Source organism: Bos grunniens, chromosome 2, assembly GCF_055505025.1.
Source record: "Bos grunniens cultivar Pamir isolate PY7600 chromosome 2, Bosgru_T2T1.0, whole genome shotgun sequence".
Lineage (NCBI taxonomy): Eukaryota > Metazoa > Chordata > Mammalia > Artiodactyla > Bovidae > Bos > Bos grunniens.
The window spans coordinates 32,613,816-32,633,628 of NC_141166.1; the positions used below are offsets into that span (position 1 = coordinate 32,613,816).

The window sequence follows — 19,813 nt, forward strand, 5'->3', positions numbered from 1 at the left end:
TGAAAGGAAGTCCTTTTCATCAAGCGAGGAAGTGATATCTTCCTCTCACTAATGTAATGTACATGCTATATGCTTGGAAGTATGCACTGAAGATGGGAGTAGGGAGTATAGAAGGCAGAGAAAGAGCATCTTCATAATTTTCTAAGGTCCTATAACAAATTTTAAATTCTACAATGGCGAAACATACTAAAATAAGATATTTTACTAAATACTACAGTGATACAGACGAATTCAAAACTAAAGCATCTAGATTTCATTCTGGATGAGTAGTGGGAGAGAGGTAGAATGCAAGATGACAGTGTTTGGTACTGTATGAATTTTATAGTATCTGTCCAGCTTCATACCTGAGCGGACGTCATCAAACTCATACAGGAAGTAGGCAGAAGGAACCAAGCAGACACAGAAACAGTGCAGCCAAGAGAAAATGCTGGAACAGGAGACCAATTTGGCAGTGGGATCCAGGTGGTAATCGAATGGAACTGAAATTCATGTATCAATTGAAGAGATACAGTGATGAGTGATGAGTCAGACTCCTCAGCAAGGAGAGAAGCAGATGGCTGCTAGCTGAATGTGCTTTTGGGGATGACAGAGGAGGGGGAGGCAGGACACAGAGCTTTACAATGCCTCAAGAATCTGACTAGTTCTTAAATGGAATATCAAGAACCAGAAATTTAAAAACTATACTCCATGTATCAATCTTCTTAAAAATTGGTAAATAATGATGTCCTGCGCTTATTTGGTATCTTTCCTTAAGGACCCTTCAGACCCCTCTTTTTTTTTTTCTTTTCATTTTTTTCCCCTCTGTTTTTGATTTTTATGAAGAAAGTTGTATAATATTCTATAACTCAAAATACAGAGATGCTTCTTCTCTTATGAGGCTAAGATTTATAATTAAATCCAGAAAACCTGAGGGTTAATCTGGCTGTAATTCAAAAATTCAAATCATGATGATTCCCAAGCACTATTTTATTAAGGACAATGATGCAAACAAAAAAAATCACTACTAGCCGGCAGTACTCAGAGAGCATAAAAACAAATGGAGGTTATATTTGCGTAGACCAGCAGCAGCATCTTTGATAATGAATCATATTACAATAAAACTACTACCAGGCATTAATATCCCAGGATACACAGGCTCTTAAATCTCAAGAATCTCTCTGTGGGGTTGGGGCCGGGATCTGGTGGGGTAAGAAAAACAAGGGACATTCATACAGAAGGGCAGCAAAGTGAATGGCACAAGAGTATTAGCAGGTGTCCAGTGTGGTCTGAGCACAGGGTACACAGAGGGGACCTGTAGAATACTGGTCTAGAATGGCAGGATGCGACCAGGTTGTGTGAAGTCTTGACTGGAGGACTAATTTCAAAGACACACAGAGTGATTAAGAAGGGCTGACCCATAATCAAATCTGTGCTATAAGAAGCTAAATCTGTACCAACACATAGGATGAGATGAATTTTAAGGGTAATTAAGACAGGATGCTATAACTGTCCAACGGTGAAATGATGGAAGCCTAAATTGTAGTAGTGGTATTTAGGATGGAAAGGAAAAGACAGATATGAAACAACTGGATTAGAAAGTGATTAAAAATTACAAAAAACTTATAACTAGGTACAAAGTGGTTAGAAACACTCATCAGCAGTAAATTCAAGAGGCAAAATAACAGCAGTAACAAAAATCCCTTATTTCTGCAGAAAGTCCTATTAACGCTCATGGCACTAGGACGCCCCATCACTTTGGCTGCTGCCTCACTAGGGATGCTTCTCTCGGGGCCCTCTCCTATCCAGCCTCTTATTGCTCAGGTCTGCCAGCCTCTTCCATGAATTCCTCCTTACACCAGTCAACCCACCTGCACCTACACCCATACTCTGCATCCTTCCTATTGTTCTGGATAGACTATCTGTGTGTGCAACTATCTAAGTTACTCCTTCCACCTGTGCCCTAGAACTCACACCTCCCCCTACTCAAGAATCTCATTTTTCTCATGTCTTTACAGACCATTTCTACGGTGACTTCTCCCAGATTTATATTTACAACCCAGGCCTTTTTCCTAAAGTCAGGACCTGTATAACCAACTTAATATGTCTTTATGTTCTCAATAAATGTCAACACCTTCCAGCTGTTCAGGCCCAAATACTTAAGAGTCACCCTTGACTTGTGTCCTTCTCTCACGTCCTATTTTCAGACTATCAGCAAAACCTGCCAAGACAGAGTTTGACCTCTTTTCACTGCCTCTCACTTGGATCACTGCAGTGGCCTTCTAACTCATCCGCCTACTTCAACCTTGCCCAGTCTCAACAGGGCAGCCAGAGTGCCTTTTAAAACATAATCAATCAGCTCATCCTCTACTCAGAACTCTTCAGCAATTTCCCATTTCACTCAGAGTAAAAGCAAAAGGTTAGGAGGCCCTACATGATGAGTGCCCCAGATACCGCTCTGATCTCATCTCTGCTTCTTTCCTCCAGCCACACTGGCTTCCCCAATACTCCTGGGCAATGCTCCCTCTTGGCTGCAAAGTGTTTCCCAGAGATAGCTACCACACTCTACCTTCCACATTCCTCAATTCTCTGTTCAAATGACAACCAAGTAGCCAGCCTTCCTTGGTCCTCTACATAAAATCACTAGCCTGTAACAACCCCAGCATTCACTTTCCCCTCACTATCCTATTTTAATTTTTCTCTATAGTGATGGTGCTGTTATGAGTAGAACAGGGTTCCCTCCAAATTCACGTTCTTCCCAGAACTTCAGAATGTGACCTTATTTGGAAACAGGGTCCTTGCAGAGTAATCAAGTCCAGATGAGTTCAAAAGGGGGAGGGAGTGCTGAGCCAGTAAAATGGTGTTCATGTAAGAAGAGGGAAATCTGGATGCAGACACACAGAATTCCAGCTGACGATGAGGCAGACTGGAGGGATGCATCCACAAGCTAAGGAACACCAAGGATTGCCAGCTGTCACCAAAAGCTGGGAGACAGGCACGGAATGGATTCTTCCAAGCGTCCTTAGAGAGAACCAACTTTATTGACACCTTGATTTTGGACATCTAACTTCCAGAACTGAGAGAAAATAAACTTGTTATTCTAAGCCAGCCAGTTGGTGTACTTCATTACAGCAGCCCTAGGAAACGAATCCAAGTGCTTACCACCACTTGACATAGATTTTATTCATTTACTGTCTGTATCTTGCCAAAAAGACTAGCACATAATTGGCATTCAACAACCATTTGCTGAATGGATGAATAAATGATCGAGCCCTCCTGAGTTACTCCTCTAAAAGCTTCATGTCTAAAAGACACAAAGATGTCTTTTTGTGTTCCTTCAACTTAAATCCATACATTGCGTATTCAGTATTGGCTATCACTAGGGGGAATGGACAGCCTAGAATTCTTATCACCACTCTTTAATTTTTATAGAGAAAGAAATAATTAAAACAAAGATCCCTTAAAAGAGAAAACGCAGAGACAAAGAGTAACAGCCTACAAAAGATGTATACAGGAGTCAGATATATCATTTCCACATTACTATAACTATATATGCAGGCATCTTTGCTGCTGTCATTTACTAAGAATGAATTAGGCTCACCCCATCTTGCTGTAAGCTCTTTCTACCCTCTTAGGTCAACATGCTTGACCCCACTGCCTATGGCTATAGTCTCAATTTACCGTACTCTAAAACAATTAATCATCTTGACTATAATATAGAACATTAACAGGGATTAACAGGGTTATTCCTATGAAGAGAGAGTGAAAAAGCAAGACAGAGAATGCTGGTTATAAATAAGGAGGGTTTGGAAGAGAGGGGGACAATGAATGAAGAGATTTCTTCTTTTTATGTGCTACTTACTGTATTATTATTTGACTCTTTTCCAATCAGTATATACTTATTTTTTAATGAGAGGTCTAAGAAGCAATTAAATCATCTTGAAACTGTAAGAGACTATTAGATATGTAAACAATAAACAATTATTTCTATTTTTAGTGAGTTCTAAATGGAAACACATTTTTTATGGATTGGCATTTATGGGTGGCAGTTACTCTGGACACTTCTATTTCACTGATCCTTTAATTTCTTTTGTTTTCTTTCTTGACCACCTACTTCTTTCTGTTTATTACTCATTTACTTAAATGGCAGTATGAAAAAAGACCTTAGAAAATATTTAATTTCACCTACCGGCCTTCAGGTTAAGTCTACCAATTTGAATCAGATTTGTAGAAGGCAAATTTTATCTTTTGTTTATAGATTCAATCTCCTCTATAATTCCTCACATTTAAAATTCCAATGTGTAAGTGGCTTCATTGTAGTACATCTAAGAGTAATCAGAAATGGGACCATTGTGGGATAATCCAACCTTATGTGTGAGACAAATAATGAATCAAACAAAATACACCCATGCTTGAGAAAAATGGCACAAAGAAGAAACAAATGAAAGGCGAAAGCAATGAAATCTTTGATTTTCCGAATCTATAAACACTAAAGTGAGACTTGCTAACAAGTTCCTAAAACTGCCACGGTTTTCCCTGTACTGTATAAGCCTGTCATTTACTAATGTAAGGGACTTCCCTGGTGACTCAGGCAGTAAAGAATCTGCAATGCAAGAGACCCAGGTTAAATCCCTAGGTTGGGAAGATCCCCTGGAGAAGGGAATGGTTACCCACTCCAGTATTCTTGCCTGGTGAATTCCATGGACAGATGAGACTGGTGAACTATAGTTCATGGGGTCACAAAGAGTTGGACAGAACTAAGTGACCAATACTTTACTAATGTAAATGAATTCCTCCCACGAAGCAGAGAATTCTGAAATACAAACATAATCCTGTGATATATATACCTATGTTTATTTTTTAAAATTTTTTAAATTTAAAATACACCCTATTATTTGAATTGACAATGTTTCTTTATTGGTACTCTATAGACATTCACTGGAGAAGGCAAATGGCACCCCACTCCAGTACTCCTGCCTGGAGAATCCCATGGGCAGAGGAGCCTGGAAGGCTTCAGTCCATGGGGTCGCTAAGGGTCGGACACGACTGAGCGACTTCACTTTCACTTTTCACTTTCATGCTTTGGAGAAGGAAATGGCAACCCACTCCAGTGTTCTTGCCTGGAGAATCCCAGGGACGGGGGAGCCTGGTGGGCTGCCGTCTATGGGGTCATACAGAGTCGGACACTGACTTAGCAGCAGCAGCAGTAGACATTCACTTGGGTTTCTAGACAGTTGTTTAGCTAGATGAGGCAAAAATTATAAAGGTCTCACTAACCCACAAGGTCTGGAGGTAAATAACCTTCTATACTCAAAACATCATGGAAAACAACTAGATAGAAAATCAACAAAGGTACAGGTTTGAACAAACTATCATCCAAAGTGATCAACTTGACATTTACAGAAGCCTCAACCTGTCAAGAACACAATAGATACTCTTTTAAAGGACATATGAAACATTTGTCAAAAGAGTCTAAATGCTAAGCCATAAAATAAGTCTCAATAAATGTAAAAGAGTTGAAGCCACTTGAAATGTTCTCTGGTCACAACAGAATTAAATTAAAACTCAACAACAGAAATAAAATTGGGAGTTTCCTAGTATTTGGAAATTAAACAACACAGTTCTAAATAATCCAAAGATCAAAGTAATCACAAAAGGAATTAGATAGTATTTTAATTAAGTGAGAATAAAAACAATTTATGGTGCATAAAGAATTGGCTAGAGGGAAATGTACGGATTTAAATACCTATGTTAGAAAAAAAGTTTCACATCAATAATCTAAACTTCTACCACAACAAATTAAAAAAAGAACAAATTAAATCCAAAGCAAGCAAAAGGAAGGGAAAAATCAAGATGAGAGCATAAATCAATGAAATTAAAAAAAACAATAATGAAGAAAATCAGTAAAACTAAAAGTTAGATCTTCTATAAAAGAGAAACTTTATTTAGACTAACCAAGAGAAGATACAAATTGGTAAAAATCAGGAATAAAAGCAGTCATATACCTAACAACCACAGAACTTAAAATTTATAAGGGAAAAATAATATGAACAATGCTATGCCAGCAATTAGACAACGTAGATGAAATGGACAAATTTGTATAAAGATACAATTACCACCAGTGATTCAAGAGGAAATAGGAAATCTGACTAAATTTATCATAAGTAAAATAACTGAATTAGTATTAAAAACTTTCCCACAAAGAAACCAGGCCCAGAAGGCTTCACTGGCAAATTTTATCATATATTTAATAAAGAAACCATACCAATTCTGAAAAGGAGGAAAGAATACTTCCCAACTCATTCTACGAGGCCTGCATTTCCCAGATACCAAAGCCAGACAAAGATACCACAAGAAAACTACAGGAAAGTATCACTTATGCATATACACAAAATAATTCTACCAAAATATGAGCAAAATGAATTCAGAAACATTCAAAAAGGATTATTTACCATGACTGACTGGAATTTATTCCTGTAGTGCAAGACTGGTTTAACAACTGAAAATCAATGAATACAGCACACCATATAAATAGACAAATAAACCCATGTAATCATCTCACAGATGTAGAACATGCACCCGATAAACTCAGCACTCGTTCACAGCAAAACTCTCTGTCCCCTAGGAATGGAAGAAAACTTTTTCAAGCTGATTAAGGGAATCTGAGAAAACTTCGAACTGACGTTATACTAGTGGTGAAGGACTAAAAAGCCAACATTGTACTGGATGTTCCAGCCAGTAAAATTAAAAAAAAAAAGAAACCGAAAGCAATACAAGTCACAAAGGAAGAAGTAAAACTGCCTTTATTTGCACAGTATGATCCTGTTAGTAGAAAATCCTAAGGAATATATAAACATACAAATATCCATAGCAGCATTATTCTTCATAGCTAAAAACTGGAAACAATCTAAATATCCATCAATTGGTGAATGGATGAACAAAATGTGGCATATTCATTAAAATGGAATATTATTCAGCACAAAAAAGAATTATCGATACATTCTACAACACAGACAAACTTCAAAAACCTTATGCTAAATAAAAGAAGCCAGACACAAAAGCCTGCATATTGAGTGATTCCATTTACATGGAATCTCCAGAAAAGACAAATCTATAGAGACAGAAAGTGGTTGGCTGAGGTGGTGGTGAGAAAGAACTGACTATAAACTGTCAAGCGAAACTTTGAGGAGTTGAGGGAAAAGTTTTTCAACTGGGTTGCGGTGATGATTGCATAACCTTTTTTATTTATAAAGAATCACAAAATTATACTTAGAATGAGTACATTTTATAGCAGAAAATGCTACTTCAATAAACTGTTTAAAAACTGGCAATAAATAAGTGCAATTTAACTAAAGATTTGTGGAGATTTACCACAGACAGAAGGCGTCAGACACCAGGTGTTCTACTACAGAATAACCACTAAAAAGCTCAAACAATAAATCTTGTCCTTAATGTCCCAAGGGAACTCTCCTAGATTCCAAGGGCAAGAGAATTATAGTCTGATAGTTCCCATATGAGGAATGGCTCCTGACTCCAATGGCCTACCAGGGAAACACTGTGCAGTGACCGTCCTGCGTGTTATGGCTGCGTCTCATTACTGCCAAAAGACAAAGAGATAAAATACAGGATTTCAGCAGCTTAATCTGACAAAGGAAAAGAAAACGAGCCTATATTAGCCAGCTCAGTCTGACATAACAAAATATCATGGACCAGCTGGCTTCAACAACAGAAATTTATTTCCTCACAGTTGGAAGCTGGTGTCAGGTTTGGGTGGGGGCCCTTTTTCTGGCTTGCAAACAGTCACCTTCACATCAGAGAGAAAAGAAAGAGAAGAGAGAAGAGAATGCAAACTAGTGTCTCTTTTTATAAAGGTTACTAATCTTATTATGAGGGCTCCAATATCATGACCTCATCTAAATCTAATGACCTCCCAAAGGCTCCATCTCCAAATACCATCACGTGAGGGGTCAGGGCTTTAACATACAAATTTGGGGAAGACACAATTCAGTCTACAGCAAGGCCTTTAATCATAACTCTTAACTAAAAGTTTTTTTTTTTCTCCAACTGTCCAGAAGGAATTGCAAAAAAAAGAAAAGTTGATTTTTTCCCTCTATATCCAAGGACATCTATGCTGGTAATATTCTCAAGCCCTGCTGGAACTGTGTTCTATACCTGAACCAAATTCCTTCCCTTTTCTGGCCCAAGAAATAAGTATGCCATTTTTTAAAGTTTTATGTAGACATGGAAACAGACAGGACTAACAGTATCAAATTATACTTAGCATTTCTTTCCTCATCAGCATATTTTTTGCCCTGGGCTTGCAGTTTGAAGGTGGGGTGGGGTCGGGGGAACCAAAACACTTTTACTGCATTTAAGGTGTTTCTGAGTTCCTCTTAACACATTTCAACCTATTAGTGGCTATTTTAACAAAAGACTAACATCCTTTCCTAAACGTTTCAATTGGTTAAGAGCTTCTGATGTTTGCTACAGTCATTTTCAGTCATTGATTACAGCAGTTTGCAGATCAGCAAGATCAGAAATCAGTTTCCTTTCTCAATCAGCTGGGCTTACGTGAAAGACAGCTCAATTCAAGGACAACTAGGAGAACCAAGTACAATGCCCTGCATGACAGTGATCTATTGTGCACCGTGAATTACAGGCAATGAAGAAAAAGAACCAAACTGCCACAAGTGCTTCAACAGCTCTCTGCTTCACAAATCACTCTCATTAGCACTTCTTGCAAGGGTGAACACCAACAGCAAGCTGGATACCAGACCCTTTTTCCAGAGAACCCATGATTAATTCTGTGTTTCCAGCAGAGCCAACTGTGAGCACTGCCTGGTTGCACTGCTGGCACGGGTCAGCAATGCAAGCCAGTGGGTCACCACATTACATGCAGGCTTCAATGAACTCTGTGTTCCAGCTGTTCTACACAGGGAAACCATTCACGTGAGTTCCACATTTTCAGCCAGAGAAAAAAACACCCTTTCTATTTTTAAAATAAAAAAGGAAAAAAAAAATACTCAGCAAGTTTAAGACAAGCAACTTTACCACCTGGCATGAGAAAACAAAACACTGGGAGACTGAAAATGCTGTGTATCACACATAGGTGCCCTTTAATGCTCTCAGGAAGAAATCTTGGTGCTTACTGAGAGAGCTTACCTATTAGCAAACAGGTTTTGATTTGCATGCTCTCATTTTTAACATACAGCTAGGCTACAATTTACAAGAGCCATACTCCGTAATTAGAGATACTCTGATCCACAGACTGACATGAATTTGAAAAGATGTTAGAAGCTGGGTAAGAATGGACAGGAGCCTTTTAGGGACAAATGTGAAAACTGAAAACACTTACTTATAAAGTGGTTGTGTGTATGTGCTAGTCTTTGATTTCTATGTCATGTCTTTTCTATTTTTTCTTTTTTGTCTTCAATGATTTCATTGGAATTATTTGGTTAATGAATTTTATTATATTAAAATGTAAACTTCAGAGCAGTTGTGTACCATCTAATGAAATGTAAGCAACCAATGGAGATGTTTAGGCCACAAAAGGCAACAACTAGCTCTTGAATCTGATTCACACGTTTGCAATAATCTGTGGAAAGTCATCTCAGCCATTCTGGGCCTAAACCCATGGGCCACATGGAAGATGAACAAGACCCTAAGGGTCACTGATACACAATTATCACATCAAATAATAGCATATCCTTCTAGTAGGGGTCCTTTACAATTCCAAATAAGCTTTCATTTTAAAATTCACATTGATAAGTGAGGTATAAAATAAGCATGGATCATCAAGCTTTAGAGTGTAACAATTTAAAACTAGTCAAAAAGAAAGTCAATGAAGGACAAGTAAAATAGTTAATAAAAAATATAAAAGTATAGACTAAATCTCTGGAATCTGTAATCATGTATTTTCTCTCCAATGATCAGATGGATCACTGTTGTTTTGGGAAAAACTAATAAAGTATGTCAAATAGTTAAAAAAAACTTTTATAGGGCTAACAATACTAAAAATTTTAGTTCTGTTTGTATTTAGTATCCTTTTTTCAAGATGTTTAAGGTATTTAACAGAAGCTATTTTTCTGTTATTTGCTCTGTGCAAAACAAATAAAGGCTATATTTTTTATTTTCTTATGTTTATCTAGAAAGGGGTATGATAGGTTATATGATTCATAGCTTAGATTAATAAACCATTAACAAAAGAAAATACATAAAACACACACATATGGGAATTTTTTCCCAGATCCCTTAAGAAACTTGGATTGAGAACCCAGAGGTTAGACTTGATTCATGGTAGAAAATCATATGGGTCAGTGCTCTACTCTCAGAATTGAAAGAAATTATTTGACTTTGCTGAATAATATAATTTCATTACTAGTTGCGTTAATAACATTCTGCCTAGTTTTGGGCAATCCTACAGAAGTAAATTTTAAGAAATGTCCTTTAAAATTGGAAGGATGTTGTTTGATATATGAGACTAAGAGGCTGGAGAATGAAGATGGCAGACTAGAGGATGAGACATCATCCAAACAAAGTGAGAGAAAAAGATGTGAGAATCATGAAACACCTCAGTGGCCACAGACTTGAGTGATCATCATCTATCAAATGGCTGTGCACGTTACACTCACTGCAAATAAATCTGATGTTAGATAGCAGACCCCAAACAGGAGTCCGTATCACTGCAACTTAGGACGTTTTAGATATCAGACCCCAAAGAGGAGTCCATACTATTCCTACTTAGGATGTCTTTTCTTGACAGGTTTGTTTTTTAACCAGTCATGCTCCTGTGAATTCACTTTGGTGGAACAGAGCTCCGCCACCTCGTCATGACTCAGGGGTCTCCGAGAACTGTGGATTCAGGTTCTCTCAATAACTCACAACTGCACATAACAGACACCACAGATGATGGAACTGACGGGCTTATGAATACTGTGTGAGGGAAACAGATCCACCTTCACAACTGAGAGATGATTATTTTATACAGAGCTGTGGTCAAGAATTTTCTATTGTAAAACTGTAGTAACAGAATGGCAGGTGGCTAGCAAGGAAGGAGGAAAGTTGGACCAGAAAGAGAAGGGCACATAAGAATTAAAGACCTCTTAGAGAAGCATCAGGGAGAAGGCAATGGCACCCCACTCCAGCACTCTTGCCTGGAAAATCCCATGGACGGAGAAGCCTGGTGGGCTGCAGTCCATGGGGTCGCTAAAAGTCAGACATGACTGAGCGACTTCACTTTCACTTTTCACTTTCATGCATTGGAGAAGGAAGTGGCAACCCACTCCAGTGTTCTTGCCTGGAGAGTCCCAGGAACGGGGGAGCCTGGTGGGCTGCTGTCTATGGGGTCGCACAGAGTCGGACACGACTGAAGTGACTTAGCAGCAGCAGCAGCAGCAGCAGCAGCAGCAGTAAAGCATCAACAGCCAGAATGAACAGGTTCCTGGGGTTCGGTGTTACTTGCTCTATGCCAGTAAGCTTAGGACAAGGAACATTGCTTACACTAAAAACCAGAAAAGAAAGTATGCTGCTGACTGCTCATGTCAAGGGGACAGGATCACAAAACTATTTGAGTTGAAAGTTTTGGATGACTCTGCCATTGGTTCGAGGGCAAAGGAATTACACCCATACTTTGGTTTATAACAGAAGTGAAAGGGCCAAGTTCTAACAAAGGGTAACACTACCCATTATTAATCACATTTTTGGCCACTCCATTTAAAAAATAGATACACAGGAGAGGAGAGAAGGACTTCTGCCTCCCCTGCCCAAGGCAGAGATCTCTAGAAGATCAAAACTAGGGAGGTTGCTTTAAGTTTGGGAGAGCTCTTCAGGCTTACAAGGTGAGTCTTGGCTCACCAAGAGATGTTCAAATAGAAGAACACGGAAGGTAGAAAAGGAATGAAGACACAAAATTTCTGAAGCTTGAAGCAAGAAAGGGAAGTCAAATGAGGACCATGAGACAGAACTAACTGCTAACAAGTGGGCAGTCCCACTTTTTTGCAGCTTGGCAGGAAGTCTGCTTTTGTGAGGTCACTGGAGATCTCTGACTGACCAAGTTCCGGAATGAGGTCCAGAGGGACATCCACCATCACAATGCTGCAGTGTGCCAGGACTCAGTCACCTTCAACAGGGAAGAACAGTCTACTGACCAAAATCCTAGCTACGGGCACAGGTTTGAGATGCTTGACCTTATAACGTTTAAACAAATAAACAGCATAGGAAAGGACGGCATTAGGAATCAGGAGAAATAGTACTGCTAAGTAGAAAAATTCAGTATTTGAAGGAGACATGGATTTGAATCCCTGTGTGATTTTGGGGGGAAGTTCATTTCTTCCAGTTTTACAGATTTTCCTCCTGTAAAATGGGAATAATGATAATACCTATTGTGATCTATGGGCTTCCCAGGTGGCTCAGCAGTAAAGAATCTGCCTGCCAATGCAGGAGACACAGGTTCTGATCCCTGGATCAGGAAGATCCCCTAGAGAGGGACATGACAGCCCACTCTAGCAGTCTTGCCTGGGAAATCCCATGGAGAGAGGAGCCTGGCGGGCTACAGTCCATGGGGTCACAAAGAGTCAGACATGACTGAGCATGAACACATTGCGATCTACATGCCATTGAGGGGTCACTTGCCCCTGTATTTTCACAAGATTGCTTTGATCCCCAATTAGCTTAGGAAAAACAATGTCTTCCTAAGATATAAGCAAATTCTCAAGAATTTACTCTCTCAAGACCTCTTTCAGTTCAGTCACTCAGTCGTGTCCAACTCTTTGCGACCCCATGAATCGCAGCAAGACCTCTTTAGACTCTGGCATCTGGTGTTCTCAGGAGCTTTCTCTGCTCTGCCTGAACTTAACTCCAGACCCAAAACTCTGCCTCCTCACCAACTTCCCCAGGCAGAGCACTCAAGCCAAGCATCCCAGAGTTTTACCAACACTGAAGAATATCCTCAGTCATGAGTTGAGAATATACTGTAGAACACTGCACCCTTATGCAAATTTATTCACTTCCTCTCCTCTTACCTGTTTCTCCTCATTCCCTCCTCTCCTGAAACAGCTTCAATTTTTCCACTTCTATGGTGCCAACAGCCTCCCTCTTCTCTGAACCCCATCACCGGCCCCTAACCTCACTTTTTGTCTCAATACCCTACAGAGCAATCCTGCAGTCACGTGAGCAAGTACAGAAAATATTAGAGCTTCAAAACTGGTACCAGAATTTTCTGAAAAAATGATTTTTATTGGGAAAATCCTTTGATAAGTACTTGTCCCCCAGGGGAACACAGATTCAGCCTCTACTTCAAGCCTCTATTTAGCTCACAGGCCCTGACCCTGGGTAGCAATAATGAATACAATACTGTTATATATGCAAGGCTGTAGGATTACAATTGCCAGTGGCCACTTGTTAAAGGCAAAAAGAACAGGAACCGGAATGCAATCAAGTGAATGAATGTCAGTCTGAGACCCTCTATCCATCCCTTCAAGTTGCTTTGGTATCAGCTCAAGACTAAATGGAATTCTAGGTTTCATCTGATAAGAAAAATATGAGGATGTAATCAATTTCAGAAGGATCAAATCTAAGGGCAGGAGAAAGGTCTTTCTGAGATTACTGTCAAGGGGCTCAAACTCTTAGGAGCAAACAAGAATTATGTCTCAGAAAATGGGAGGATATGACACAAAAATATTTTATTCCCAGAGAACTTCAGTGAAGTGGAACTAAAAGCTACAGGATTCCAGCCCACTGTTTTCTTAACAGGGAGACCTCTGAATTGGCTTTTCTCTGTTTAAAATACCAGTGCTAAATCTACCTTCCTGTGCTCATATTGTGGCCTTGGTGAGCTCACCAACAAGGGACGGTCACAAAGATCTACCAGGAAAGAAAATCGTTCTATAAAACAGTGTAACAAAAAGTGACAATTATTAGTCTAGACTTAAATCACACCTAACCGAACACCTTTCCTTAAGTGCAAAGCCCACGGCATATCTCTTACCTTCCTCAAAGGTGGCCTTCTTCTGCCTCACTAGAACACGGAAGTTCTCAGCAGGATTCACGCTTCCAACCTAGAACACACCACAGACAGTAAACCTGCAGATCACGTCTCTTTTCGGAAGTACCCCAGGCAAGACAAGACAGCTTAATGTAGTGTGTTCTTATAAAATAGGCAAAGACAAAGAGAGGCCCTTCCTGTTCATTTTCATTTCCATGGTTTGTTAAAAACTAGCAGATTCCTGTGTTCAAAGGGCTGCCGTCTGTCTGTACTTCCACTCACCTCTCCTCATGCAAACTGACTTCATTCCAGAGGGGTCAGAAGTCTGACGCCCGAGGCACCAGGCAGCTTAGCTTACCAGGCAGACTACCTGTCCATCCTGATACCCAACCAATTAGGACGGGGAGGATGCTGCGGTGCAGGGTCAGTTCAGAGTATCTCTGTCCCACTAAGAGACACAGGAACTGATAGCCTGATGCCCTGATTCATTGAACTGTCCTTTCTGGAGACTGCTGCTGATCAAACCTGTGGCACTGAAACCTTGGTAGACTATTCAAACATGCCCAAATTAAACATGGCCCCAAAATAAAAACAAATCAGTGCTAGGTTGGAGAGTTCCAAAGACAAAAGTCTCTGCCACGCTATATGGCACTTTCTGATCATGACCGTGTCTCTCATCTTCTGATCGCAACCTTAATAGGGGCTAAGTTGAGTTCAAGGGGGAGAAGACAATGGGGTTCTATAAAGGCTGGTAAACGCTGGTACAAAAGTACTTGGATTTCCAGTCTGCTCTATATAGCATCAGAAGAGCTTCGAGAATAAAAAAGGTCATGATTTTTTTTTTCCCTTTACTATAAAGATATTGCACTAAAATCCAAATAATTTTTTAGACATTCAATTTTTCTGGAGCATTGCTTTTTCAGGAGGGGAAAAGGCATACCCTAATACTAGCTACCCTTTCTAGTCTATTTGGCTAGTAGTAAAGAACAATTTTTAAGATCCACTGATTCAAAACAATGTCACTTAAAATAAGGCAATAGGTTCAAGTTCCAAAAACCATTCCATTAAAGATCTCAAGTGTCAAAGGATACATGGTTTGGAGAAATCCTAAACTAGTGAGTTGTACATCAGAAAGGAAATGAGACTTATATTCTTAAAGCTAATATACTTAGAGATAAGACTCCTATCACTAAGCCCCCACTTATCCTACCATTGTGACTAAACAGAAAGCTGCAAAATGAAGTCACCAGAAAAACTTTACAAAGTGATGTTTCATGCTGTATATAGTGCTCTATGTATTGATACTACATATCATATAAATAATCCTACAGGTGATTCACGGACAATAATTAAAAGAAGAAAGGAAGAAGTGTGGGATGGACAAACATGGCTTACATACTGAAAGGACCAGAGAAAGTGCTACATCAAAGGACTAACAGAAACTGATGCCAACTCCCCAAGTCCCAACTTCCCCAAAAGAGGGGAGCACAGCAGGGGAGCTCTGCTTACACAGGTGACACTGCCTTCGGCCAGACTGGAGACACTAAAGTGGGCTTCCTCTTCCTCAGTCTTCAGTTTTTTACAGGTGGGTCCCTCTTCATGACTAGAGAAGAAATAAATGGTTTTTTTCCTCCCCTTAAAATAGAACAAACAATACAAAATCCAGAACTGCTGATGTGAAAAGTACAAATTTCTTTTTTAAGAATCAAAAACAAGTAGCCACCCTTAGTCTTCCTTTACAAGCAGCTGCCTCCCCTTCCCAGGCTCCAAGCTCCTGACAGACCAAGCAACTGCAGCGGCCCGAGCTTAATCAGCAGTCACACCACAAAGCCCTTTCGAAAGATGAAACTGCAAGCACAGGTCATGGACACTTCACATTTCAGCACGAAACCCATTTACCCTTTGGTTATTATTTGCTAGTTTCTACCTGAGAATTGATAGCTAGTAATATTAGCTTTCCAGATACATAGAAGACCTTTGTGTCTAATAACCTATCCTCTTCATCATGAATGTGAGAGTTTTATAAGCTCCTACTTACAGCTGTCAAAACTTACTAGACAATCCTTAATTAAATATGCAAGAGCGTGCTCTTAAAGAAGTCTTAAACTATAAAAAACCACTTTCAAAAGAAAACTTTTAATATGTTCGTTTATAAACCTAATTGTGTTTTGGGCAATATGCTAAGAGAGTGCAAAAGCATCTGTGTGATAAGGGAATGATGACTCCAAAGAAGTGTATCAAACATCTTGCCTCAAGCAACAGGCTGGCTTTAACAGTCTGCCTTAAAGTCGAGAGGAGGTCAGGTTAATTGCAAAGGAGAAGAAAGATTCAAAGACTCTGACCATAATCTTACTTAAGCTACAGAACAGACAGACATGAAGATTTTTCTCCCAGACAAATAGTCAATCTGGGGGAAGAGAAGCTGCCAAGAAATGGCTGAATGAGAAGGGAAAACAGTAACCAAGAACTACGATTCTAAATGGGATGTTTTTATTCAAAAGCCCAACTTCCAGACAGTAAGGCTTGAAGAGGTTATCCTAAAAGTAAAGCAAAGAAAAATACGACAGAAGTTAGCTTATTCAATAATATTTCAATAATGAATCTCCTCTTCCAGCCTGATGAAAGAACTAAAGTCATCGTTACAGTCTTATAAACACGAATTAAAAGTTTTACTACTTGACATCTTTCCCATTTACCACTTGCCTTCTTCCCTTTGAGAAGTAAAGAAAAGATAAGGGGTGAGTCATTCAGAGCTCTTTCCTTCAAGCAGAATAAACAAACACACAAAACCTTGCTGATGAAAACAAGGGAAAATGCACAAACCTGAGGAAGCATGAAATTCTATCACAATTTGAGTAGCTCTTAAAAAAAAAAAAAAAAGTCACAGCCACTTTAGTTAACCTTTGCCAGCTCTTCCCAAGAGAAAGATAAGAGGGTTCAGGGAAAATCTACAGATTAAAAACATCCAGACTCTAGTCTCAGTTTTTGCTACTGGGTAGCCCTGGAATTTTATACCTTCTTGAAGGTACTGATTCTGTATTAATTTTTGTACGTTTAGAGTCTAGTAAGTGACTGTCCTCTCTGACCTTCAGTTTGTTCCTCAGGAAAACACTAAGATGAAAAACACCATGCATATATCAACTATTCACATTTTCTCTTCCAAAAGTACAAATTAACTTATACAGTAGTATTAAAAAGCGTCAAACATACAAAGCTAAGTTCTGTGAGAACACAAGGTCAAATCACATGGAGGAACTGCTTCAACCCTCCCAAATAAGATTCTAGGGAAGGAAGAATTAGAAAACATACATACCAATTCTCCAGAACTGGGCAGATAAAGGCCAGTCCAGAAAAGAGCAGGAAGCAGTAAAAATACATTTAATAATCTCAAGATTGAAACACTTAACAGGATTAATGGGAAATTTATATATATTAAACTCGTAATGTCTATTTGAAGTGAGAAAGTGCAATGACTCTCATCCCCAAGTTATCTAAGAATGAGCTGAGCCCTGGAAAGTACACATCATCCAGGCAAGGTCACGGCAGACACAGAAGTGTTAACAGCTGCTGCGTCTGGATGCTGGGGCCCTAGACGGTTTGTTGCTGTCTCTCCTTTTCTCATTTTCTTTCATATATGAGTATATACCTTGTAGCTCATTTACGGAGAAGGCAATGGCACCCCACTCCAGTACTTTTGCCTAGAAAATCCCATGGACGGAGGAGCCTGGTAGGCTGCAGCCCATGGGGTCGCTAGAGTCGGCCACGACTAAGCGACTTCACTTTCACTTTTATGCATTGGAGAAGGAAATGGCAACCCACTCCAGTGTTCTTGCCTAGAGAATCCCAGGGACGGGAAGCCTGGTGGGCTGCCATCTATGGGGTCGCACAGAGTTGGACACGACTAAAGCGACGCAGCAGCAGCAGATCATTTACAAGTACATATACCTTAGTTCATTTACTCTTAGGCTCTAGGTTCTAAAATTTGTAACCATTAGCAATTTTTATTATACAGAAAATTAGGAAGTAGACAATTGCAAATTATCTGTCCTATCCTAGTATTCTGCAGCAGATTAGCAAATTTTATGAATATAGCCTCTTATAATCTATAAGGTTGGAGAAGGAAATGGCAACCCATTCTAGTATTCTTGCCCGGAAAGGCTCATGGACAGAGGAGCCTGGTGGGCTACAGTCCTTGGCGTCATAGAGGGTCAGACATGGCTGAGTACCAGCACGAGAATACATAATCATCACCTTCAAGAAGTTCAGTCAAATAAGAAAGATAATATATAAACAGGCAATTAACAAAATATTGTGGTAAGCAGTGCATCCCCTTGAGAGAACAGCGAGAGGCTGTACTGGGCTGGGGCATGAGGCACAAGCTGGGAAGTAGTGAGAGATAAACATAGAAAATATCTAAACTGTAGGCATAAAAACTTCCGAGGACAGAAAGTGGTTCTCCAGTTAGCAAGATAGATACTTCTTTTCCTTCTGTGTATCTGGGTTTTCTCATTTGTGTAACAGAATTTGATCTGAAGCTGAAGGTAATGGAAAGCCATGAGAGCAAAGGTTTTTAACCAGGCATCCAAGAAGGACATCAAGGAATTTGTGACCACCCAAAATTATATGCAAAATTTATTATGTTGGGGCATTTTCCTGGGGAGATGGTTCATAGTTTTTATTAGAAGATAAAACGGTCCATCACACACAAACACTGATGAAGAATCACTGCATTAGAGAATTTTAAGCAAGGGAGTGATGTGATCAGATTTGTTTTCTAAAAAATCACTCAGATAGCAGATTGCAGAATGAACTGGAAGGGGAAGCCTGGAATGAGGGAAACTGGCCAAGGGGGTTGTATCAGTAAAGCAGGCTAAAGTGAGACCTACATAAAAGCAATGGCAGTGGGCAATGCCAGTAAGAACTAACCTTTTTTTTTTTTAAATAAATGCTTACCATTAATCATGATGCCAAGCATTTGAGTTAGCTATTATAAACTGTCCTCTTACAAATGAGCAAAATCAAGAGTCAAAAGGGCCTGACTTTGTCTTAAGCACACAGTAAGGGGTCCACAGCTAACCCTGTACTTTTAACAACTCTCCTAAAAGGCAGGTATTTGTTATCACAGCTTGGCACAGAGCAACTTGCCGATTTTGACCACTATTAAAAAGAAATGCTTGAGTTTTGATCCAATCTGCTGCTACTGCTACTGCTAAGTCGCTTCAGTCGTGTCCGACTCTGTGCAACCCCACAGACGGCAGCCCACCAGGCTCCCCCGTCCCTGGGATTCTCCAGGCAAGAATACTGGAGTGGGTTGCCATTTCCTTTTCCAATGCATAAAAGTGAAAAGTGAAAGAAGTCGCTCAGTCGTGTCCGACTCTTAGCGACCCCATGGACTGCAGCCTACCAGGCTCCTCCACCCATGGGATTTTCCAGGCAAGAGTACTGGAGTGGGGTGCCATTGCCTTCTCCTGATCCAATCTATCTGACTCTAAAATCAATGCTATTAGCCACTATACTAACCTGAAGTGAAAGGAGTAAACTTGAGGTAAATCTAAATCAACCTGGTAAACCAATTAGATGTGGAAAGTGAAGAAAAGGGATGACTCCCTAGAAATTAGGTGTCATTCACTAAAAAATTGAAAATAATAACATGAAGAGGGGGCTGAAAGGAGTGTGGAAAGACAAAGAAGGTGATAAAGTAATTTCTGGACATATTGACCTTGAGTTATCTGTAGACAGTTAAGATCTAGTAGATAAGATGGAAATATTTTAGGATAGACAGGTGTTATTTTTGAAGACCCATATGTGAAATAATTAAGGTCTTAGGATGTGCAACACAGCATAATCCTTGAGAGT

The 19,813-nt window shown here is 39.7% G+C and overlaps 1 protein-coding gene across 4 annotated transcripts in view; it reads right to left on the minus strand.

Annotated features, from left to right (window-relative positions):
- Positions 1-19,813, minus strand: part of XRCC5 (X-ray repair cross complementing 5) — an 86,720-nt gene that overhangs the window by 23,281 nt on the left and 43,626 nt on the right. For all 4 annotated transcript variants that reach the window (XM_086341283.1, XM_086341266.1, XM_086341288.1 and 1 more), the window contains exons 15-16: positions 15,467-15,560; positions 13,961-14,030 (exon numbers count right to left, since the gene is read on the minus strand). In XM_086341283.1, the coding sequence (XP_086197409.1) occupies positions 13,961-14,030; positions 15,467-15,560 (164 nt within the window). The remainder of the gene's footprint in view (positions 1-13,960; positions 14,031-15,466; positions 15,561-19,813) is intronic.